This window comes from Echeneis naucrates, chromosome 24 (assembly GCF_900963305.1).
Source record: "Echeneis naucrates chromosome 24, fEcheNa1.1, whole genome shotgun sequence".
NCBI classification, from domain to species: domain Eukaryota; kingdom Metazoa; phylum Chordata; class Actinopteri; order Carangiformes; family Echeneidae; genus Echeneis; species Echeneis naucrates.
This window is the reverse complement of record NC_042534.1, coordinates 4870961-4895471: the sequence shown is the minus strand read 5'-3', so window position 1 is coordinate 4895471 and position 24511 is coordinate 4870961. Positions and strand designations below refer to the sequence as shown.

Below are 24511 nucleotides of genomic sequence, written 5' to 3'. Positions count from 1 at the left end.
GTAACACGTTTCCTGGAGAAAATAAAAAAGACTTCCTTCAAAACCTCCTGAAAGAGGAAGATGGCATCTTTATGGGGTCTGCGTTGACGTGGGGTTAAGTTTCCTCCCTCTTACATTAACAAAAATTTGAACCGGCTGACAGATGCCCTTCAGCCATGAACCTTGTTTATCTGCATCATTTAACCCTGGACACCAAGAGGTGTCTGGCCCCAGTGTAAGCACAGACTGCAAACAGTAATGCCCTAGTAGCATCTCAACAGCTACAGTCAAAGGAACATTTTTCTTTTGGCCACTTCCTGATTGGATCGGATGATAGAAGAAGTTGAAATGTGGTCAGAAGTTGCTGATAAGTCTTTTTCTTTTTTTTTTTTCTCTCTCTCTCTCTTCACCAAGAGGATATAAAATTGATTCAAAGATCTCACTTCCCATACATAAGGGCTGTTAAGACAGACATATGAATTATGCATAAACTGTTGCTATCTGCAGTGATCATCTACCACGGGTAGCAATTTTTCAGGTTTATATTGATTTTTCGGTGGGAAACAGAGATAAATCGAACTGTGGGGCATGCAGGACAGCAGTCAAAGCTTTCTGAGGTTTTACTTCTTTCTTCATTTCCCCCGATGAACCCTGTGAGGACACCGCAGGGGCTCAGGAAGAAGGGGAGTGGGGGGGTCGGTGAGGTTACAGGTATGCCTGGAATCTCAGACTGTCCTCCACTTTCCCTCTGTCTCCCTGCAGTTCTCCCTGGTAAATGAGAGGGGTGTCTGGCCAGAAAAACCAGAGGGGTGGGTCAGAAATCACACACACACACTGAGCAAATGTGCCAAATGTGTTCAGGGTCTGCTCATCAACCTGGGTGTGGGGGAGGGGACATGAGGGAATAAGGTCTGGGCTAATTGGTCTGGATTAATGGTCAAGGGGGAGCAGTCTGTTCAAAATAAACTTGTTTTCAATGCTGATTTGAAATGAATTAATGGAGACAGAGAGTGTGCAGCTAAGCAGAGACCCAGAAAGGTAGAATAAATTATCAAGCGCCAATCAAACTTTTTATGCTTTATAGCAGGAGTCATCCAGCAAAAGTGGAAGCAGACTTAGTGGAAATGTACTGAGTTTAGAGAGAAAAGGGAGAGTGTGAAGCCCAAATCTGACTGGGGCCTCAGATTAACTGCCATGTGTACATAAACAAGTATACATATTACTGTTGCAATCCAAATAGTCTTTCTATGATGTAACAGGTGCCTGTACATAGTTTGTAAGAGCAGCACATTCAAACTGTTCCTCAGATCAATGCTGTGTGCCAGAGAAGTCTCTATATAAAGAGAGTGATTCAGAAGAAGGCGAATGAGAGAATATGGCCTTTATATCAAAGTCGGGTCTGAAGAGATTGGCCTAATTTTATATTGAGAGAATGGCAGCAATGAGAAACAGTTTATGGTGCTTGAAGTCGTAGTGCTTCTCTATTTGAGAAAATGAGCAGAAACCTGGGATTGTTAAATCACAGCCTTAAATTGACTCCTATCTAATTTTCAACACTGGCGTTTCACTTCTTATTATTTATTGCAGATGTGAAGAGCCATGTACACTGAAAATAAAGAAGAAAATTGTGATATCTGTTGGTTGGTGTGAAGAATAGCCAATTTTCCAAGCTTTCTATAGTGTTCAAGTACTTAAATGAGTTTTGGCACATTTATTTTGCTGCTGCCTGTCTTCTCTGACTAACCAGGGAAGACTCTCCTGGCACTTGTAGGTTATATTTGTATAGAACTCTTTATTCATCGTTTCTTGGCTCATCAGCTAACTACATCCAGCCGCTTTAGCCATGATGGAAAGAGGAATAACTCACCTGGCAGTCGCCTGTCCCCTGTGATGCACAATTCACTAAGTTCATCCACTATGCTTCCTTCCAGTTATGGAGGAATTTTCAGTGTGCGTAGGTGGCGTCCTTTACTGTTTCTCAGTTGGTTATATTCAGCACACCAATCTGTAAGGCGTCCAGTAAAGGTTTTGTGCTCACAGGTCGTCTCTGCAGACTCTGTCGTGTTATTGATTCTCTCACAAGCTTTAGATTTCAGTCAGACAGCACTGAAAAGGTAGAAATTGAGAAATACTAAACTAAAGGGGGCTCTTTCTGTCGATTTATTTTCTTTCAAAAAATAGAGTGCATGCCACACAGGAGTAAACCTTTAAATGCATCATTATGTTATTATTGAGCTTACTAATATCCTTTTTATTTTCTCGTACAGAAGGCCAGATATCCGCAGTCGTTAGGTCCCTCCTCTGACAATAACTGCAGTGTACATAGAATAATGCTTAATGTGAATCCTTTGCGCTCTGTTTTTAATATGTAGTTTACCGTGAAGTTCTGACCTTTTTAGAGCCTCTGCAAGATGAGGTGTCCCTTACACAGCTGCAGCTGAAGCCTGCTCCTCCTCTGCTTCTCCATGTGTATGCCTCATTTTCCCTTGTCTCTGGTTTTATTTTGTCTTTGGCTTGGGTATCGGAGGGACTCATTGAAATCCCCATGTGAAGTGTTCAGCTGTTGTTCATAATTTATTAGTCCTCGCCTATTTAAATCTACACTTTTTGACTAATTATGTGCAAGATTATTTTTATTCTTCTCTGCTCTTCTTACATTATTCCTGCCTGCCATTTGGTATAATGTGTGCGAGCAGCGATCAAGCACACACCCATCACTGTGGAGACATTGTTTCAGTATACATCAGCAGCGCCTCTGGCTTGGCTGTGCGTTCTGATAAACACGATGGATATTTGTGAGTTGACGGGAAACAAATGAGGTATCAGGTCATTTTCCCTTCACTGCTAATGCTTTCATTTTGGTTGGAGTTTACTCGATGTGCAGCCAAGGAAACAAAATGGACTGTTGCATATTCTTACTGGCAGAGGCAAAGAGGCAGCTGGCAGAAAAATGGCAGTCAGAAGCAGCACGTGGCTGTCTGCACCCTCCTCGGAGCAGAATTAGCTGCAACAAGGACCACAGAGCAGTGGAATAAATCATTCTAAATGAGATAAATGAATCAAACACCAGATACAAACTGATTCCTTGAATATTATGATTGTGGGCATTCCCAGCAGGGCTGGGATGTCTGTCACTTCCAACTTGTCTTACTTCGTGTCCTCCTTATTTATGAACGAAAGGACACTTCTTATAACTGTCGCATTATGAACAAAATGATAGTGTTTTTCTTCTAGCTGTTATATGTCGTATAAATTTAGACACGCTGCATGCTTCACTGGCACAGACTTTCATCCTCACTGGTTTCTCACTATACAAGCGTGACCAAGATTACTGGAATTCATGTGTAGAATCATTCCACCATTGAGATATGGATGTGAGGAATAACTAAGGATTAGATTTCAGTTGCGTGGCCACCATTCAAAGAGCTCATTCTAGGGAACTGCTCATGGCAATAATATATCTCATGTATCTCATGTTTGTTTTGGCTACTGTTAGCCCTTCTTTCCATGCAGACCTACAAAAGGCCTCTGGGATCTTTTTGTTTTTCTACAAAGTAAGAAGAAATTTGGAATAACAGCTTTCAAATTCTTGGCTTTCCAGTGCATAACGTGGCAATGAGGAAACTAGAACTATGCTGAGGAATATTATTAGATGAACAACACAATGACATTACTCAATGAAGCTGTGCCGTCAAGGCAGAGACTGAGTCAGCCTGCAGTGGGTCTAAAGGCAGATTAATATAATTTAATCCATGATTAGGTGCTGATTTGAAACATTCAACCACTTGAGATCTATATTCCTGTTTACGTTTGACAGTACCTGAAGCTGCTTATTGTTCTGTAATATCATCATGATTTTTACCACAGTGTTTTACAGTCCCGGAAACGGGTAAAGCCGTTGAAGATGAATGAATGAATGAATGAATGAATGAATGAATGAATGTTTTACAGTCATTAAGTCAGACTCAATTCAACCTGTGTGTGTTTTCCAGGTGGATCTCATGAAAAACATCAGTAATATCCCTCAGCCCTTCCTCTATACGCGGCATGTTCATTTCCTTAACTTTACCAGGTAAAGCAAGTGCATATATAATTATTATTATTATTATTTTTTTTTTAACTGTATGCTGTTTTATACTGGCATCAGAGCTCAACTTGTATTTGTCTTCATCAGGTTCAGGATAGAGCAGCCTGTTTATATCAACATAATCCGGGATCCCATCAACCGGTTCCTCTCCAACTACTTCTTCCGTCGCTTTGGGGACTGGAGGGGAGAGCAAAACCACCTCATCCGCACTCCAGGGATGAAGGATGATGAGAGATACCTGGTGAGACCTTTCTTTTCAAGCAACAGTTATTAAACATTCACGTTGCTGTGCTATAAGTTCATTTGTATGAGTCAGCTTGTGAACTGCATCTCTCTTTGTGCCGACATACGGTGTAATAAGGTACTGTACAGGCACATTGGGACTTGTTCAATGAATAGCAGTAGCTTTTTTGGCTTAAGCATTGCATCTGCGTTGGAATTTGAAAAGGGGTTGGGTTTGGATGAATTCAGTCAATCTCCCCTTATTAAGAGTCTCCAAGCAAAAAGTTCCCAACATAGTGTACTGTTAAAGAGAAAACAATGGCAAAACAAGGAAATTGCAATTAAAATTCAAAGAACCACATTAAAAATGCAAAAAGCATAATTCGTGAATTATCGTGAGGTGTATTTTGGGCTACTTTTACTCCATTATTTATATTTGCATTGTGCTCATTAATATGTTTAGTCGCAAAATGAAATTTTTTCAAGTTCTTTTTAAAAATGTTGATTCACTGTGTTTATTGGCTTTTTATTTAACCCACTGGTAAATGTTTGAGATTGTCCTCTTAAAAAAGCAAACAAAAAAAATAAAATAAAATAAAAATGTTACATTTTGAAGCCTGAACTATCATCAAATACACAGCACAACAGAAGCAGCACCCAGCGTAAGAAACTTTATTATAGAATCTCAGGAGTGTGAGCAAATACTGAATCCTTAAGGCTTCTCCCTCCGCAATCTGCCCTCCATCCCAGTCACAGTGACCAAAAGCCCATTTACTCTGATATGGACATTAAATGAATGAATGCTATGGATGTTGATGGTTTGAATTGCTAATGCATTTGCAGTAATGTACAGAATACAGTTTCTTCTGCGCAGAGTCTTTGGCTTGCCAAGAACACTGCTTTGAATTTGTATCTGTTTTGGCTCTAGTCCAGCTGGTTTCATAACCTAAAGCTCAGTTGAGGCATGAATTGAAAAATTATGTATCCTAAGTCTGGTGCAACCTTGTTATGCATTATAATTATGCAAGTATGTACAGCGAGTATGACATGTAGCACAGAGAAACACTGCTGTATTGTGTAACTACACTGTAGGATCATCCTCAAAACAATCATAAAAATTAAATAATTATATTTTTGTGTTTTCTGTATCCATAGATTTGTTAAAGAACCAATAACAACACATCTTGAGTCAGTCTCATCAATGCGTCTCAGTAATTGAGGTCTCTATCTGTTTGTTATCCCGAAACAAAGAGTAACTTCTTCAATTCTACTGTTTCAGAAACCAAGTATTTTTTAAGTACAGAAATAATAAAACCATAGTTCCATCTCTTTGAAGATGTTCTCCATGTGGTGTTGCTGCAAGGCAACAACGCAAATCATAAGACCATGGCAGCCTGATGAAAACCCAACGTTTAAATCTGATTATGAGTCCAATTAGAGACCTGATTTAGTCTAGCCACATCATAAACTTGGTATCCTACATCTGCCTTGCAGAGTTGTTTACCCCTGTAGCACATAATAAAGGCAGCGCATCTCACATTTTACAGTGTTTGCCATTTGGAGGCGTACTTTCATTTCCAAGTTACCATTTTTTGATCTCTGTGTGAGTTTAACACTGTGATGCAGCTACTTAAATACAGTTAAGTTCACACAGTAGAGTTAGCTGCAAAGCGATGCGTCTCATCTAGCATTGACGTTCCCCTTCAGTAACACAGACCGCCACATGCAGTATTCAGAGGAAAGAGACAAAAGCAAGAGGTCAGTGATGATTCATTCAGCACCTGGCCCTGATTTGATGGCAAATCAATCAAATCCAAGCACAAACGCAGGTACATTCCTCGAGTCCTCTGTACTCCCTGGGACTCTGCCATATCTGCAGTCGTACTAAGAAGCTAACAAGAGGAGTGAATGTCATTCTGGCTTGAGTCTGACTGGCTGTAATTAAGTATTGCACCGCTTTCCCTGGAGTTTTGGACCATGTGAGTTGAGTTATTAAAGTATGCAGACCACAGGGGCCCCTCGCTACAGTTTAAGGGGAGAGGGAGCTGAGAGCTGCTGTAAACTGACTTACCTGCATCTGTGTGTGCGCTTGTGTGGACTGAATGCTCTCGACAGGGTCACTTGTGTTAACTGAAGTCACAGAGAGACACAGGGTAAGGTGCATTGTAAATATTCAGGAGTGTATTTTATGTATATTGGATGGAAGATTTAAATATTAAACTTACCGTGTGATTAGTGAAGACAGTCAGGCAGGTTAGTGGGACTCAGCCCCTCAGGCATATCTGCAAGCCGAAGTAATAAGACTTAAGCACTGACCCTCAGCAACACTTTCACATATACGGGAGTTATCTGATAAATATTAATATTCAAAATAAGGTTTAGCAAAGATGTAAGTTTTGGTCTCTTATGCATTAAGTTTAGATTTTAGGCCAGGAGATGAATATCGTCACAAGTGTAGCATTTCAAATACATGTGTGTGTATATCAGCATGTGTGCCCTGTTCTGTCAACACTCAAGAGTTCAGCCTAGTCTTGGATGTATCCCCTGCCTGGTGTGTATTAGCCCTGCCGGCCCTGCGCTGGGTGGATGTAAGGGGTGTCAATGAAAGAACACTGTCAGTCCACTAGCCCTGGCTGCAGGAACCTGATGCACGTGTTACTGAGACATTCCTGTGGTCGGCTTGGATTTTCCATGAGTCCCCACACCCCTTTTTACACACACACACACACACTGCGCTATACAAAGGCATGCACTGGGCATTTGAATGTGCCATAAGTATACAGTCAACCAAGACCATGCACGCACTTCAACTGTCACTTAAATCAGTCTTTATTCGGGGCTCAGGTGGGCTTTATAAAGATAACTCTGGCTGATCTGGGTAGATTATCTTCAAGTCAAGCATATATTTATTTTCCACAATGTACAATGTGTCCATAGGCGTGTGTTTGAGTTGATGAATATGCAAGCAACCTCATGGAATACATGAAGGAATTTTGGTGTCCAGATTGAACCCATAAAAACAGACAAGTTCTCACGGGTCAAAAATACTAGTTTGATCAGTTGATTCCCGTATACAGTATATGCAGGAATAAAAGAGGCTTTCCTGGCATCAACCATGCCCTGGCATGCACTGACATTACAGACAGCGTGGTGATGCATCTGTCGCAGGGCTGATCACCTAAGGTGACATCAACAGAAATTTGATTGGTCTTGTCACTGGGTGTCCACAAAACAACTGCATATTTTGTTGGTTTGGGGTTTTTTCAAGTACGTGTCACTGAAAGGTCTCCCAATTTTGCATTTCCCTACAGTGCTGCAAAGTTGTGGGTTTGGGCTTGGTTCACTTTCATCTCTTTCATCAGTGTAGCTTTTGGTTGCAGCAGGCAGTTATTTTCAATTCAGAAGAAAACAAAAAGAAGAAGTCTGTCTGGTATCTGGTATCTGTCTTTGCAGCGGTGAATGGCAGGCAAACCATAAGGAAGCACAGAGGGACATTTTAGCAGGATATCATGGGCAGGAGTTGGCAGAGGGAAAAAAACTGGTTAGAAGGAATGAATGTTGGAATATAATTTGTCAACTGAACAGGAAAAAAGCAATTAACTGATGATGTGATATGATAAATGATGAAGATGATAAAGATCAACTTAAAAGGTGAAAATATGTCATTGTTGTGTTTACAACATGTCTTCCGCTGCCCCCCAGTGGTGAAGGAATTTTGTTACTGCAAGGTTCAACACAGTCTGGTCGAGGTCTACTACTCCCAAGCTAACTGATGAAAGCCGAGTCAAACTGTGCCATGGGAAAAGTTTACATCATCAATTACTCCCGGTTTAATTCATGCGCACAATCCATTCAGGCCGTTGTAGAGATTAGGGCCTATTTAGTTACATTTCTGTGACTGCTCAGTTGGCCTAATCCACGCTGAAAATAGGAACAATGAGCCTGAGTGTGCAGGCAGGAACTCTCTTCGAAATACTAATGGGACTTTCTAAAGAGGCCGCATATTGTCTGTCTGAGTGTGTGTGCATATTTGATTGGGCGTAGTTTTATATAAATGAGTTGTGGCTGGATTCCCAGAGGTCCCCTCACTGTTAGTGCATCGGGGTCTTGTATCAAGTGTCGGAGAAAAGCGGAGGAGGGACTCTCTGGCAATAAGCCATGTGTGTCAGCTGTCACCCGTGTCACTTCCTGTCCACCTTTTCCTGTTTCTTTGGCTGTCACTTCTTTCTGCAGAACTTCTCTTTTTCTAATCTGGCTCTGGATGATTTTCCTGGGAGCTTTTGTACTGTGCTGCATTAGGTAGAAGGAGAAAAAAAAAAAAAAACACACACATGTTCACAGTTCATTCGCTGTCTATTGTCTATTTATCAGCCGAGTGCAGTAATTTGTGGTGTATGAAATGAACTGTAACTGTTGTATTCTATTTCAGATACATCTGTATGTAGTTTATAGTTTCACACACAGGATATGTCAAAAAGTTGAAAGACGATGAGATGTGCTCATAATTGATAACACTAGATGAGTTGACTCTGCCGATCCTCGAATCATGACGCAGAAGAGCGACAAATGGTTTGTTAAATTATGGAAGAAAAGTGGAGCAAACTTATCACAAGTCTGGACACGACACTTACACTAACAATAGCACATTGTGGACTGCTTTCGAAAGGTTCCTCTGCTGTTTTGTTGTGGTTTCTTTGAAGAGCTTTCCAGTGGTCTGCTTCACTGATCACCAATAAGTCCTGTTCCCCAAGCACAGTGCAGCTCAGAGTCAGTCGTAAAGTTCAAACAAACCCTGCAGCAATTCAATGAATCAGAGACACAATTACACCACAGTGTTCAGCTGCTAGGAAAGAATAACTGACCGAGTGCATTATTTATGTCATTGCAGTTCATGCATGTAGACATCTGTGCAGGCTCACACACCTCGATAAATCGTGGCTCCCTCAGTAAATCACATTGTTGTAGTCCGAGTTTCTCCTGAACTGTCTCATGAAGTAAGTACAGCATCAGAATACTCTTTATGTCATCATGCTATTGTTACCAAGAAGTCAAATAGAATACGTATCGTAGGGCTGCTGTAACCTTCAGCTGCGTACAGTAACTGTCAAAAAGGTACACAAGTCAGGCTCATCTACATGTGGGCTCTTGCCTTATCCATGTTTACACCGCTGTTAGGGAGGTTTTGTTTTTTTTTTGGGTTCACCAGGTTCCCAGTGTTCACACACACACACACACCCCTCACATCTCACCCTCCAAAGCAGCCTGTGTCCTCTGGGAAGGTCTGGGCCTTTGGTCCTGTCTGACTCAACCTAATCTCTGTGATGGACCGTGCAGGCCTCAGTGGTGGCTTTGACAAATCACTCTGTTCAAGTCGGCCGTTACCAACTTATCAGGGCATAAATCTAAAGGGCGAGCTCTGACGCAATCATTATACTTTCAATTTGTCTCCGCTCTTCTATTTGCAAGCTCATCCGCACCTTAAACATCATAGTGTGGTCCTATCGTATGTGTGTGTGTTTGTGTATGAGTGTGTGAAGGAGTGTGAGTCACGCTCAGTGGAGTGTTTTGTTGCTCTGGACCCGTTGCCATCCATGAGACTTACGTCACCTGACACTGATTTGACTGTACTCAGCGGCTGGCCAGCTTCTCTCCTGCATGTGTGTTTTTAATCTTTCCTCTGTGTTTCCTTTCCTCCTTTCATTATTTAATGGCTACCACATTCACAACTCCCATTAGTTTTGACTCATTAAATGTGTATTTTTTTCCAGTGGAACATAAATCCATACAATAAATGCTGTTTTCTAATTTAAAATCCCGGCCTGTGGAACAGCAAAGCTTATCTATATGCACAGGACGCTGTTCAGCAAAGTACTTTGGCTCCTAAGATGATATTTGAAGTTTAAGTTTCTCAAAGTGTTGGCGAAGAGTTCCCTCTAGTGGCAGCAGCAGAGCATTACAGTTATCACTTAACTGAAGAAAACTCTACAGGATGTTGTTATTTATAGTTCAATTAAATTTGTTCTTCTTCTCTTGTTTCAGGATATCAATGTGTGCATACTAGAGAATTACCCTGAGTGCTCCAATCCCCGGGTTTTCTACATCATTCCCTACTTCTGTGGCCAGCATCCTCAGTGCAGGTATCTGCACTCTTCAGTGGTATGACAAAGCATTTTCGATCTTTATTTTTCTGTCCCTTACCCCCGCTATCCATCCCCCCCCCAGAGAGCCAGGAGTGTGGGCTTTGGAGAGGGCCAAACAGAATGTGCTGGAGAACTACCTCCTCGTGGGAATCCTGGAGGAGCTGGAGGACGTTCTGCTCCTGTTGGAGAGGCTCTTACCTCATTATTTTACTGGAGTACTCAACATTTACAAGAGCCCAGGTACACTCTGGTCCTCTTTGGTGAGGTATCACACTTGCGGCTCATTTTGCTTTGACGTTTGCTTAATTTTCTTCTTCTCTTGGTCTTTTTTTTTTTGTCTTGTTGCAGACTACAGGAAGATGGGGAATATGACGGGCACAGTGCGCAAACACACACCCACTCTGGAGGCCCTGCAGGTGCTTTACCATCGCATGCGCTACGAGTATGAGTTCTACAACTTCATCCGAGACCAGTTCCACCTGATGAAGAAAAAAATTGGCCTCAAGTCTGTCTCCCAACCCCCTGCCTACTCACCTGCTTTCCTACGGGAGCTGGCCCTCCGAACCCCGGAGCCTCTGGATGAAGATGAAGAACCGGACACAGATGTGGAGGATGCTAATAGCTGGCTGGTTCATCCTTAAGGTCTCTTTGATTAAGAGTGAATGTGGCCAAAAAAAGCTGGTTGGCTAGAATTGGCTGGAGATAGCTGGAGTCTGCCTGAAAGCAAAGGGGAGCGTTCCCGGGCTTTTAGCCATCCCAGGTAAAGTGCAGTGTGTTTAGGGGTGTGTGGATCTTGATGCTCGTGTTTTTACGAGTTCTGTTTAACATCTGCAATAGACTCCTATCACGACAGGCTCACCACGGAGGACTATAGGGTTGAGTTATTGGAAGGACAAAATGTTCTATTTAAAAATTTACCAAGGACAGTGGGAAATTATCTTAAACTCATTTAGCTTGACTCAAATTTAGTTTTAATTTGAGCTTGTTTTTGAGTTTAATTGTGTAAAAGAACAAAAACTATCATTGCTGTAATCTCCAGGAGAGATGAGCGCAAGATGTGGACAGCTAAATGTGTTGGGGAATATTCTAAATGTTGGTCGCTGGGATATTTACTGTGTGAATGGACTTAAGAGACATTTTCTAAAAGAGAGGATCATATTTTATGAAAGGATTAACGTCCTTAAAGCTGGAATGGAAATGGTATCCACAAATAAAAAAGTGCCAAAAGTCTTGTATGTATATTAGTTGTCCAGGACTGTTTTAAGTGCCAAACCCTGCTAAGAGTTCCAGTAACTGTATGAGAGGAACCTCTGTGCACAGCTGGGGCAGCTGTGTGACTTAGTCAAAGTTGTTATAGTATTGGTTTGTAAACTTTTTTTTTTTTTTTTTTTTTCATTTGTTATATTAGGTATAAATGAGGGTTAAACAGTAAGCACTCAATTATGAATTCAAAGAATTCCAAAGATGTGTGCATTAATGATTGGGTTTGACCAAACCAGCAGTATTTTAGGATAGATTCATGATTTGGGTCATTAGGCGAGAAAAATAGGCTAATATAACAATACAACGCATTTATGGAGCATTATTAGTTTAATCCAAAGTTCAAAGATTGAGTTTGCCAAATACCACTGTTTCTACCGCGATTTCAAAACTTCATGAGTATAGTGCACTTTTTCTGAGGCGACTTTTACAAAAGATTCTCCAGCAAAATGCGTGATTTATTTTAAAACTGGAAATTAATTTGCCTTAAGTTTCAAATAGGATCGTGGCATTCTTCAGGCATTAGTGTTGGTCTGCCGTCTCGCTTAGAATAATATCGTGAAAATGTGTGGTGTGTTGCCTGTGCCAGCTAACATAAATTTCTAATTGCCTAGCAGCTATTGAGAGTGCATGTTTTTCATCACTCATGTAAAAAATAAAAAAAAAATCATGCAGAGAACAGTAACCATAAGCTAATATGTGACTGTCATCTACAGATTTCACTCTGTCCTCCTAATCTCCATTGTCTGTACCTTTTCGTTGTCCTGGTTTGTGTTCAGTGTTTCCTTTTTTGCCAATTTAATTTATTATTTTGTATTCATTTGCATTCCAGTGAGATTCTCAGGAAGGAAAAAGGTGTCCAATGACTTGATGATTTGTACCTTTTGATTTCAGGCGGCTATGCACCTATTCTTAGCAACTAAAGGTGTCTTGAACTGGTTTATATCAGCAGCTGAAAACTGCTTAACAACAACTAATGCAGTCCATCATTTTACAGCCTTTAAAATAAATGTCCTCTAATTATTGCAGCAAATGACTCTGCTTCACTTGATGGTGGTTTGTGTTTGAAAAAATGTGTATTAAGCCAATTGCCTTCATCGCACTTTCCGTGCTGCTACAGATGTCAGACTATGGAATTAACCAGATGTAAAGAAGATTTTATTTTCATGCCTTACATCATATTCACCTCTCACCTCTCTTAATCATAGTCCTGTAGGTCAGAACGCCTTGCATTCTGCCTCATTCCTAGCCTAAAGATTAGGAATTTAATACCCATCCACTTAAAGAAACTGCAAAATGGAAGATTTGAATACAAATATATGCGGTAGTGTGTCTTGACATGAATCGGTGTACAGATAGATTTGCTTGGTCATGCACCTGCAGAGCTTTCTGCTCCGAAGTGGTACACTGGGGGTTTGTTTCTATGGTGGGCAGTGCAGAGGGAGCTGCTTCTGCAGCGCTGCAAACCTCCATCTCCACGAGCAAATAGGAAGCTGATGGTGTCGGAGGCCTGTTCCCGGACCTGCTCTCTTTTCCCAGTATGATAAAAATAGATACTTTTCCAGCTCAAGGTTGAACCCTTCTTCTCCTCGTTTTGACGGACAGAGAAGGGGAGAGCAGTTTTGAAGTGGCTGTGTAGCCTATCTTGTTTATTTTTTCCATTATGAAAAAAACAAACAAACAAACCCACAAACAATTCTGGATACAAAAATCTTCATGTAAAACTAGTCAGAGCTGAATGATGAACCGCAGTACTTTCATCATCAAATGTCACAAAACCAGTTGATTGTCATGATATTTTGTTTTCTTTCAAATTAAAATACAGCACGATGGTTTGATATGAAAAAAAAGCATGCTAGTAGTATACAATATTCAAAGCAGGTGAATACAACTCCATACTGTTGTCATTCATTTCTGTCTTTGGTCCAAACATCTGGAGAACACATCTTGACCCACAGTGATGCAGTAATACTTATTACCCTACCCAGCATCTGGACTTCATACCCAACACAAATATGAAGAAAACAAGGACACCAAACTTACACTAATGCACACACATGCAATCATGTTCGATAACGAAGTTAAATAATAATGAAGTTAAAGCTCAGCAACTGCATCTTAAATTAAGGACAATATCAGAGTGAAATTGAAAAATACCTTCATAATAATTCATTATGATGAGCTTGACAGTGATGTTAAGATGTAAAGATGGATAACCTGAGATTTAAAAAGCTGACTCCTAAATTAATAATGCACTTCTCCATATTAACTGTGATACATATATTAAAATGTAAGTGTAAAATAACTAAGACAGACTTATGAGCTGAACCTGTGAGGTATCTAAATCACAATGCAGCATTTACATTATCATGATGACATCTTTTCTTTAGAGGACCTTATTTTTGTAGTTTTGGTCTCTGATCTATCAGAACGAACACTGTAGGCTGAAATCTGCAAGTCCAAAAAGGAACAAGGAGTCCAGTGGGGAAAGAAATACTTGCAGACAGATGATCAGATTAGAGCCTTAATTTAGCCAAACCCAAGACTGACTTCCTGTTTTAACTTTGACCTGCAATAGTTCCGCTCACAGTTTTCAAGATGAAGATGGTTACTCAAAAGCTAAACAGTTTACAGCCTGTCTGATCGCCTGACTGCTGTTGTGCCAGTGGTGCGTTCACTGACCGCTGCCATCGCCTTGGTGAGCACAGTTATCATGGCAGATAGAAACAATGGGAAAAGCACAGAAAATAAGACAATGTTTTTTCTTGAACTGAAACGATCCTTTACTTTAAATGTCCATAGACACACACACACACACACACACACACACACACACACACACATATGCACAGAGTGAATCCTAAACTGGTCACTTTGCAGAACAAAATGTCAACAAACGCGCTGTCTAAAGAGATCTGATAAAGCTTTTCCTTTTTTCATCTTTTCCAAATGATGAAATAAATCAAAGGGGATACTTTTTGAATGTTTGCAGCCATTGTTCCGCTCTCTTTCTTCTGCTCTGTTTTTCCAAAGCTTTTCTCTGTGTTTGCAGTGTACAGCTCAGGCTTTGGCTTCGTGTTTGTTCAACTCCAAGCCGTCCTGTTTTTTGCGTCCTAGAGCTTCTGCCTCCTCCAATGTGGTTGTTAGAGGTTTGCCCAGAGTCTCAGGCAACAGCATTGTCAGCACTCCGATGATGAATGCCAGGATTCCCACGATGAGCTGCACAGGGGTAATGATGAAAGGAAAAATACCAATTTGTCACAATTTGTTCTTGCAGATAAAGTTTGGTAAATAGGAGCAGAGTGGTGAGGGGACAGAGTGGACAAGGTGAGAACAGGTAAGCAAACACTAAACATCTGTTCAGAGAAAAACAGCCAGGAAGAAAACACATATACCTGAGGCAGGTAGATCCAGACGTCAGCAAGGTACACACAGAAGGGGGCCACCACGCTGCCGACACGGCACATCATACTGCCGCTACCTACTGCCAGAGACCTGGAGGGAGATCATGCACAAGATGAGAAAAGACTGACATCTGGCTGCCTCCATTCGGCTTTCCACAGCAAAAATAAAGAAAATTTGATCACTTTAAACTCAGTGAACTGCAAAATCATATATATGTTTACATTAAAAGTGTATCATAAGCAGTATTTGTAAAACTTTTGGACAAAAAAACAGAATAACTGAAATGTGTGAATCATGATATTCTGTGGAGTTCGCCTTTCAAAACCACAATATAAGTAGGCCACTCGGTCTCAAATTGACTGAGGAATGCTTCAAAACTGGAGCTGAAGTCTGTTTTCATTCATTTTACACTAGATTGGAAAACAAGCTAACGAGTTAATATCTATATAAATATTGTACGTTTCTCAGGAGGTTCTGATCGTTCTTACCTGATGATGGTTGGATAAAGCTCGCAGGTGTACAGATAGATGAGACCAAAAGCAATTGCAATGGAAAACTTCCCAATCATGCAAAGAACAATGGCCAGTGCTTCAATGTCCTGTGAGGAATAAAGGAGTAAAGAAGTGAATTTGAAAGGCAGAGACATAATTTAGTCGATGTGATTATAGCCGTGTCTGACCTTTGACCTTCAGAGCTCTGAGTGTGTTAATAGTCAAGCTTAAAGAGACTCTTACAGCCCTCTATGGATGGATTCATGCTGACTCAGTGTTACTGTATCAGATTTCCTAATAAACCAAGGGGAGTATTGCTCTCTTGGTCACTCACTTTGAATTTCCGTTCTTATTGAACGTTGTGGTGAGGGAATCACGTATGCCGTGGGTGACCATGGCTCTACTGTACATTGGTTTACTGCACTGACAATGCTAAGCTTTACACAGATATGGGAGGGAGGCTGTGTGAGGCGATCCCACCCAAAAAGATATTTTTAAACTGCTGGCCACTCACCAGTCAGCCGTATTTTAGACAAAAGGTCTTTTGTTATTTTGCCCTGTAATTTATGAATCTGTTTATTAAAATCTTCCGTGTTAATATGTCATTGCTTTGATATGTTTGCATGGTAAAAACAGTGTGGAGCCACATGTGAATATATGACACACACACACACACACACACACTTCGCCTTGAAAAAAAAAAAAAGGAAATGTTTTCCTTCCTCTGAGTCTGAACACTGGTTATATTGTCCAGATGCTGGTTTTGGCAGGAAGCTATCTAAGGTGTCTCCAGTTTGGACTAAAGTCGGGATCAGACTACACGGTGCTCTTTTTTTTTTTTTTTTTTTTTTTGGTCAGCATTTTGGAAGAAAAAGAAAATCATTATAAATGTGTAAATTATGGGCGTGATCCCGACCAATCGGCGTTCAGCACCCTGCGCGGGTTCAAAGGTCATCGAGCCGGTGTGACGTCTAACTGTCAATCAATCAATCAATCATGGCCGCCGCAGCGCCGTGTGATGCTAGCAGTCGTCTGTTCGGAAAAGACAAAAAAAAAAAGAAAAAGAAAAAGAAAACAACAACAAAACAAACAAACAAAAACATTGCGGAGCAGCACCGAGGAGTCCCGGTGAGGACAGTCCGGACTGACAGAAGGAGAGGTAAGGCCAAAGTCAGTAACCAACATGGAGGGACCAATTTTAGTTTAACTTTATCTGCACCTGTTTTACATGAAGCATTCGTGGGGATGGACGGTTCTTTGTGATTTTTTTTTTTTTTTATACAAATTTGCGATGTCTCTGTTTGCAATTTCAGCTCCAATGAAAAGGGGGTGTCATCCATTAGTGTGTCTTCTGAGAGCAGACAGAGGTCATGTCATGGTGGAGGTCAAACTAGGCAGAAAATGACCTCTTAGATAAGGAGAACATGCACATGGGGGACAGAGAAAGGGAGAAAAGAGCCACTAAAAGACATGACAGTTAGTTTGTACACGAACTCGGCATTCAGAAGCAAAATTAGGAGCAGTGAAAACAAACACACCCTTTCCAAAGGATGTCAGTCAGACGGAAGATTTGACTGCCAGTATTAGAAGCATTTACATAATAAATCTTCAGAGCGTATATGGGAAAAAAATCCAGAAAAACAGGCCCCAAATAGAAACACACATCATTCACAGACCTACGGAGAGACTGGCAGCAGTAGAAAACTTAAATAATAACTCTTAAAAGACAGAAGCATGGTGGATTGAGTCTGTCCAGCTCTTTTTCACATTTTACTGGGTTAAACTAACACATTTCTGGATATGGCTTCATATTTGTTGTTCAGGCTTGTGACTGTGTTGTATGTAGTTCCTGTTACCAAGAAAATGTCAGCGAGTTCTTATACTGTGCAGTTTACAACTTTTTCTAATCCTCCTCTCTCAGACATTATAGACTGTGACATGTTTGCCAAGGTAAAATATATAGCATATACAGCCTACCAAAGGAAGTTACACACACTCCCATATGTGCAGGTCAGGAGAGGGAGCATACTAAATTCTGTCTCTCTATGGAGGTCTGTGGAAATTTCAGTGGTGAAAACAAGGATAGAGACTGAGCGATTGTTTTTCTCATCATGCTCATTGACCACTCTGCTCAAAAAGGTTTTCAAGGTCAAAGGTCTTATTTACTTGGACATGAGGTACCAGCTGTTAGCCAACCCAGCCATAAGCAGTGCTAATTTGGGTCATAGCTCAAAACACACAGACACACACTGGGAGCTTAGTGTGTCATATATCAGCGCTCAACAGGGAAAAGTGAGCCAGGTCAATGTAAGGGCAATAAACTCCAGGCAGCAGATTGTGCCACTGTGTTGTATTAATATTCTAAAAGGAACTGGTCCTGTTTCTGGCTTTCCAAATCCCTACTGACAACAGTGCTGCTATCCCTGTTCAGACCCACATTAGTCTGTGGTCTGATCACAAGTTGACAGCTCAGAGTATGTCAGTTCACACTTGGCTAAGGAATGTCATGTCACATAGAAGTAAAATCATTTGTGTTGTTTTTTAGCAGATCTAAACAAATATTACAAATATTGGCAATGTATTCGTGTGTGTATGAGAGAAAAAGGAAGGCAGAGAGAGATAGTGGGGTTGGACTTCTCACATTTTCACAGTTATTAAGACATTTGTAATTGTAAAATATTTTGGCTCACACTCAAACTATGTTGGGTTCATCCAGCGCTTCTCAAATAGTGGGGTGTGATGCTGGGTGGGGGGACGTGTGTGACCCTGTGGAACGTGCTTTTTTTTGCCGCACTAGAATAAAGTGTGATCTATATTCCTTTCTTTTTTTGTTTTCTTTAATGATAATAAGAATACAATGTTATGCAGAGGTGTACTTAAAATTTTATAGAGAAATGATACTATTTATAGTCGCGGGGGGGGGGGTTCTCCTTCCTAGGGGCGGTGTAATTGAGAATCACTGGGCTAATCCGATTGTGGTGAGGGATGTAACTTGAGCAGGGAGTCTTTTAATGTACCTTAGAAACGCATTGGCCTGCATTCTGGGGAAAGACCTCCTTTGTGTGTTGTTCCACCAGCTCTTAAAATAGTTGTGTACATTAATTATGTGAATGATTTGTGAGGCATTCTCTCTCTCTCTCTCTCTCTCTCACACACACACACACTAACTCACACACACCACCCATGGTTTTTGCACGTACACCTGGCACCACAATGATGAGAAAACAAGCGATGGCAGCCAGGAGCAGAGCCGGAACACAAGTCTTCTTCCTTCCAACTCGGTCCATTGCAAAACAGCCAACCAGATATGAGGGAAGCTCCACTAGACCTGGAAACAGCCAATCAGAGCAGTTCTCAGTCTAAAAGTTATTCTGGCTCAAATACACTGACGCTGTGATATTCTATCTGGGAGACCTAAATAACCTGCATCAGAAATATTGGCAAAGCTCACCTTCCAGTACATTGGTTTTAGATGTGTTTGATTAAAAAGAATTTTGCTTATGGTACAAATCTCACTTTCTTAATCAGATAAAAAGCAGCAAAAAAAATACAAAAACACCTTGAGTTGTAGTAGTTTCTGTAACACTTTACTGTTTACAGGGTCATTTCTGTTTCCAAAAACAGAATGGGCTGAGCCCCAGTGGTGAACACAAATGGTCTCACTGCCCTCCCAATGAAACAAGAATCTCCTCAGTAAAATATGACCCGAGATAAAGGTGATATTTGATAATGTACAGTGCAACAGTTACAGCTAACATTTTCTGCATAATTTGATTAATTGGTTTGATTAAACTCAAAGATAACAGTTGTATGTGTTTACTTTGGAGAAGGCAGACCTGTTCTTAGATTAAACAGGCTGCCTTCAGGTAGCCTGTTTAATCTGGCCTCAATGCTCTGTACACACGCACACACAGTAACAGATTGGAAAAAATAAATACCCAAACGCACACACTCCTTTATATTAGGCCCACGTTTTAAACTGTTGCAACAGTTACCTTTTTCTTCATAAAATGCAAATGTATGGTAATTTGGGTCACCTAAACAGTAAATGTCTTTATGTCACAAATTTACTTGATTACTCAAACACTTACCAACAAGGAAGAGATTAATGTATTGGTTTCCACCTAGGTTGACTGAGCCTAAAGAGAAGACGTAGTATCCCAAGCTGCCGATGAACCATATGGCCCACACTGTGCATGTACGGCCCGCCATCCTCCAGCTGCCAAACAGATCCAGGATGGAGAGCTTCTTTTCGCTCTGCGATGGCCGCTCCTCTGCCTCCTGGCCAAGCAGGGCTCTGCCATTCTCTCTCTCTGCTGAATCCAGGAGATCCTCTGCCTTCAGCCGACATTCAAGGCCATTGAAGTGGGCGATGGCATCCAACAAGGTCTGAGTATCCTTGTAACGCCCCTTTGCCATCAAGAAAAAGGGCGTTTCAGGGAACTTCCAGCAGATGAGCAAGAAGGGCGAGGTGCATATGGAAAGGATGATCTGGTAGATCCACCAGACACGGACCAGGTAGCCAGTCAAAGCCACCGCCATGATGCCGACTGCAAAGGCTGCGTGCACGTGCATAGAGGTCCACGTGCGTACTTTGATGCCAGTGAATTCGGTAACGTAGACAAACACTACCACCAGGTAGCCACTGGACACCTGCCAGGAACAAGAAAAGATTTTGAATGCATACATTTTGAATATACACAGTAATATTAACAGTGAATTGTTGAACTAAATTAATGGGAACTTTGTGTCTGTTTTGTTACAACAGTGTGTTTAAGTATTTAATTAATTTAAATGGGGGTTGTTATTTTTTTGAAGGCCACTTATTCATCAAGGTTGACTTTTATTATTGGGCATAAAAATGTGGGAGCAGCACAGTTAGACAGCTAAATCCAGACATGGATAATATAAGTAAGAAGCTCGAAGGCTGGCGCAGCAAAATTTAGCAAATCTGAGCGTGCTGAAATAAGTAGGGGTGGATTTTATCAATTATTAAACTCCATTTGTAAAGAAACAGGAAGATTCATGTTGGCGGCAGTGTTAAAAGTTGTTTATGCTTGCTAGATTTCCTTCAAAAGAAAACTCTTGGAATCGCAGTGAAACTAAGTGCAGCTGAGCAGTATGAGCATAAGGACCGTCTGAGAGTCAGGCTGTGAAAAACAACAGCTGTAGCTGAGGACGACTGAAGGGGGAGGGCTGAAGACGCTGAGACGTCAAATAGTGGGGAGATTGTATGAGGTTTTTCAGCACAATTTTACTGCCATGCGGGCTTGTAACTGTAATGATTCCCTTCCTTTGCCTTGTAAACATGTTCTTTTATTCACATAAAAATCACACAAATGCACATTTGTCTACAAAAAGTCACACTGACCTAACCAATCATGTTTCAGCTGCTTTACGTGTCGTATTGCTGTGTATCCCTTGTGTTGATTATGATTGTCTAATTTATTTTATTTTACCAAGTGACTTCTAATGGGAAACAAAATCTGATGCTGACATTTGGGGTGTTTTTCTAAAAGCCTGAACAAAAACATCATGTCAATTTAGATGTAAGTCTCATATTTGTATAAACAGATATCTATCGCTGGCATGAAGAAAAGCAGGCCCTGCCCTTAACTCGTATAATTAAATCTTCACTTCTAAAAAAATTTTGTAATTATGCTCTCACTTCTGCTAAGTATAACAACTTAGGCCCAGTAAGAGGACAGAAATCCAGTAAATCTACAGCTATGTTTACTTATATCCCAACGCAGCTGGCGGAAATACTGTCCTTAAGCTTGTGTGCTGGCTTGACTCCAATATGACTAACAGTACGATCCCTAATCATTGAGAACTTAAGCTTAAGGTTGTTCTGTGGATAAACATTCAAAAATTTAATACATAGTGAACCTATGAAGTTAATCTAATCTAATATTCCTTTACAAGCAGACGGTGAAAATATTGGCATCCCCTTTATCTCATGGAAGTCTTTGCAACAAGGCCAGACTGTAAATTCATAACAGTCTTCTTTCAAGGTGATATCATCTTTGCAAAATCCACTTTCTTACTCGACTGCCCTGCTAAAGTGATGGGGAAGGTATAAAACATACACAACCTGAATAGGACAGAAGTGCACAAGCGAATTGAACTCACCATTGCAAGGAAGAAGCGAAGCACCACAAAGACATTGTAGTTTCCACTGAATCCTACAGCAACACCCAGCGCAAACTGACAGAGACTCGTGAACATCAAAATCCTCACTCGACCAACTCTGGGGAGAGACAGGTACGCAAGAGAGCGATGAATAAACAGAGGAAAACATGATTCACTTAAGAAATCCATATGCCGAAGTGCTTCAAAAATTAGACTTGTGAATTTCTGCCTCAATGTAATGATTATTCTTATTATGACTCAAAACTGCTAATTCTTTTCTGAATTAATTTATAGACAGCAGTGAAACATGCCTGTTGCGAAAAAAAAAAAAAAGTTTGAAAACGTTTTTAAACCATTAAGGCGTCAGCAGTTTAAATATATCCCCATATAAATTTAAAATCCAGCCTCAGTGTTACCCAGTTGTGTAGAAACCATCTTTTCTGTGATATGGCAGAGATGATCTACATCCCCTCAGTGTAAATCAGGCAGACAAAGCAGGCTCTCAGTCACTCAGGTCATAGTTATCAATGCCAACTGGACTTGGTGTTGGTCCAACCCTTCTGTGATCACTGCCAGCCCCCTTCACCTCATTATGTGACATTATTCACCGGCCATCATGGATGAGAACAAAGAAAAAGCATAAACATCATTATTGATCCATTAATAATCCGTCAGCACTCAACTGCTGTTGTGATCCAAATAAAAAGAAAATTTGGCTGAGATCAAACCAAGTGAACTCTTGACTTTGAACACATTGGCCAGTGGTCCTACTTCTAAAGGGTTCAGTCCAACACCATCAGCTGTCTGTTGTTTGGCGAGGCTATCAGATCTGCGCGGTGACACCTGATGTAAATTTTCCACTCGTCTCATCTTCCTCCCTTTCTTGCTGTAAGCCACTCATCATCCATCCTAACCGTCCATTTCACCTGTCTCTCTCATTACTCCTCTTCTACACTTCCTGGCTTCTGAGGGAACCATGGGTGCACACTCAGTCCTGCACTCCTCCAGACATCCCTGAGTGAAACCAGCGAAAGCTTAATGTTGAGGCAGAAGTGCAAACATGTCTCCTAAATTTATGGCTATGTGTATACACGTATGCTTTCAATCCACGCTCTTCAGTTCATTATGAAGCTCAGCTAGTTTGCACGATATCATTTATCTCTATTGTGTTAATTCTCACCTCCCCCTACTTCTCCCTCCTCCAGCCCCTGCTTACCTGTCAGCAACATCTCCAAACACCAGTGCTCCTATCAGCACTCCCAGCATGAAGGTGGGCTGGCACAGCTTAGCCAGCCACTCTCTCTCACATACCAAATCCCAGTCAGTCACAATACTTTGTTGAACTTCAGAGTGGTCGTAAATAAAGTTGCTGTTGCAGGCTTTCACTGTTTTGTTGCCGTCAAAGTTGTATGTGAAGCCTTGGGGGTTGATGCGCAGGGCGCGGCGGCACCGGCTAAGCTCCCACTGCTCTCCCTCAGACGTCCTCACCACCAAGGGGCCATGTGCTGGTTTGAAGAGTGGCAGGACATCTTCCAGACTAGATCCTGTCAGATTACCGAACAGGACATCAGTGATGTTGCCCGGCACGCTGCACACAAAGTTTGGTGTTTCCACCAGGAACACAGAGGCCAGGTAGTGGATCCCACAGGCTACAGCCTGGAAGACTGCTGCAAAATACAGGCATGCCTGAAATCTGTAGAGAGAATATATATTTAGAATTAAGACGAAGAGCTGGAGAGAGGCTGACAGGTAGTGTCATGGCCCTTGTGTTATTAATAAATAGCTCCAAAAGAGAAACATTTACAGCCAGACAGACCTCAGGTATTGTTCAAGCAACTGGCTGTTTATCCTGTTGACAGGATAAGTGCCCTATTTCTTATTAATAGTTTTTAAAGTGGGTCTCAAATTTGTCTTCAGAAAAATTAGCTGTGTGGTGGATAATAGTTACATTTGTAGAGCATCAACAATAAATATGGCCTACTGTTAATATATTTTGATTTTAACCTTTAATTATGCACAAAATTCATTTTGCTCCTTTACTGGTTGCCTCATAATGGTCTCCTCACGCATGTATACAGAAAACAGTAAGTCGAAATTGCTCAGAATAGATTGACTCAACTTCTGACGTGTTCAGAAGATTTAAAATATGAGAAAAACGATATTTATCAAACATACCAAAGAAAGGAGTTTTACAATGTAGTTTCCAAAATCCACCGAGGACCCACTGACCTCTAAGTCGTCTCACAGTGAGAAATTGTGGAAAAGTCATAATAAAGTATCCGAAGCTTCTGTGCAAAACTAATGAAATGTGAATGGGGCGACTTTTTCCAAGTAATATTTATTTTTAACATGTTATAAGATTAACAATCTATTGACCTGTTTCTCGTCTAACGGGGGGAAAATGCCACGAATTCGTTGATAGGACAAAGAAAAGAGAGCAGAAAAGTCATCTTACCTTTTAAAGTGTCCGAGCTCGTCGAATATCTTTTCCACGGTCATTTCTGACGGCGGCTCTGAGCGTCTGTCTGTGTGGGCACAAAATGAGGCTTTCACTGAACGGACGGAGGGTGGGAGGGGCGAGCACTCACACTTAAAGCTGGAAAATCAGGAGCTGGGTTGTGTGTGTGTGTGTGTGTGTGTGGCGATGATGTGTTGGAAGGACAGTAATTCTTATCACTGATTTTATTTAATGTTTGTTCTGTCTTTTTATGATGAGTTCACATGTATCAGGTTATTTTGCCTTTATTTTGCCTGAGCAGACCTAACTGTTCTCTGGCAGGAGCTGGTCCTTCAGC

At 41.1% G+C, this 24511-nt stretch overlaps 2 protein-coding genes across 3 annotated transcripts in view; one reads left to right on the top strand and one right to left on the bottom strand.

The window, feature by feature from the left end:
• usta (uronyl 2-sulfotransferase a) overlaps positions 1 to 12737 on the top strand; it is a 47292-nt gene extending 34555 nt beyond the window's left edge. Inside the window, exons 5-9 of one of the 2 annotated variants that reach the window (XM_029496949.1) lie at positions 3972 to 4051; positions 4154 to 4307; positions 10328 to 10425; positions 10511 to 10668; positions 10777 to 12737. In XM_029496949.1, the coding sequence (XP_029352809.1) occupies positions 3972 to 4051; positions 4154 to 4307; positions 10328 to 10425; positions 10511 to 10668; positions 10777 to 11069 (783 nt within the window). In that variant the 3' untranslated portion in view covers positions 11070 to 12737. The remainder of the gene's footprint in view (positions 1 to 3971; positions 4052 to 4153; positions 4308 to 10327; positions 10426 to 10510; positions 10669 to 10776) is intronic. The other variant, XM_029496950.1, reaches the window with a different exon arrangement.
• A 571-nt stretch (positions 12738 to 13308) lies between these two features.
• slc22a16 (solute carrier family 22 member 16) lies at positions 13309 to 24240 on the bottom strand. The gene is made up of 8 exons (XM_029496497.1): positions 24172 to 24240; positions 22933 to 23409; positions 21717 to 21834; positions 19676 to 20237; positions 18785 to 18912; positions 15582 to 15691; positions 15084 to 15183; positions 13309 to 14907 (listed from the first exon to the last, which is right to left on the bottom strand). The coding sequence occupies exons 1-8, from the start codon at positions 24213 to 24215 to the stop codon at positions 14749 to 14751; spliced, it is 1698 nt and encodes a 565-aa protein (XP_029352357.1). The 5' UTR covers positions 24216 to 24240; the 3' UTR covers positions 13309 to 14748.
• Positions 24241 to 24511: the final 271 nt, after the last annotated feature.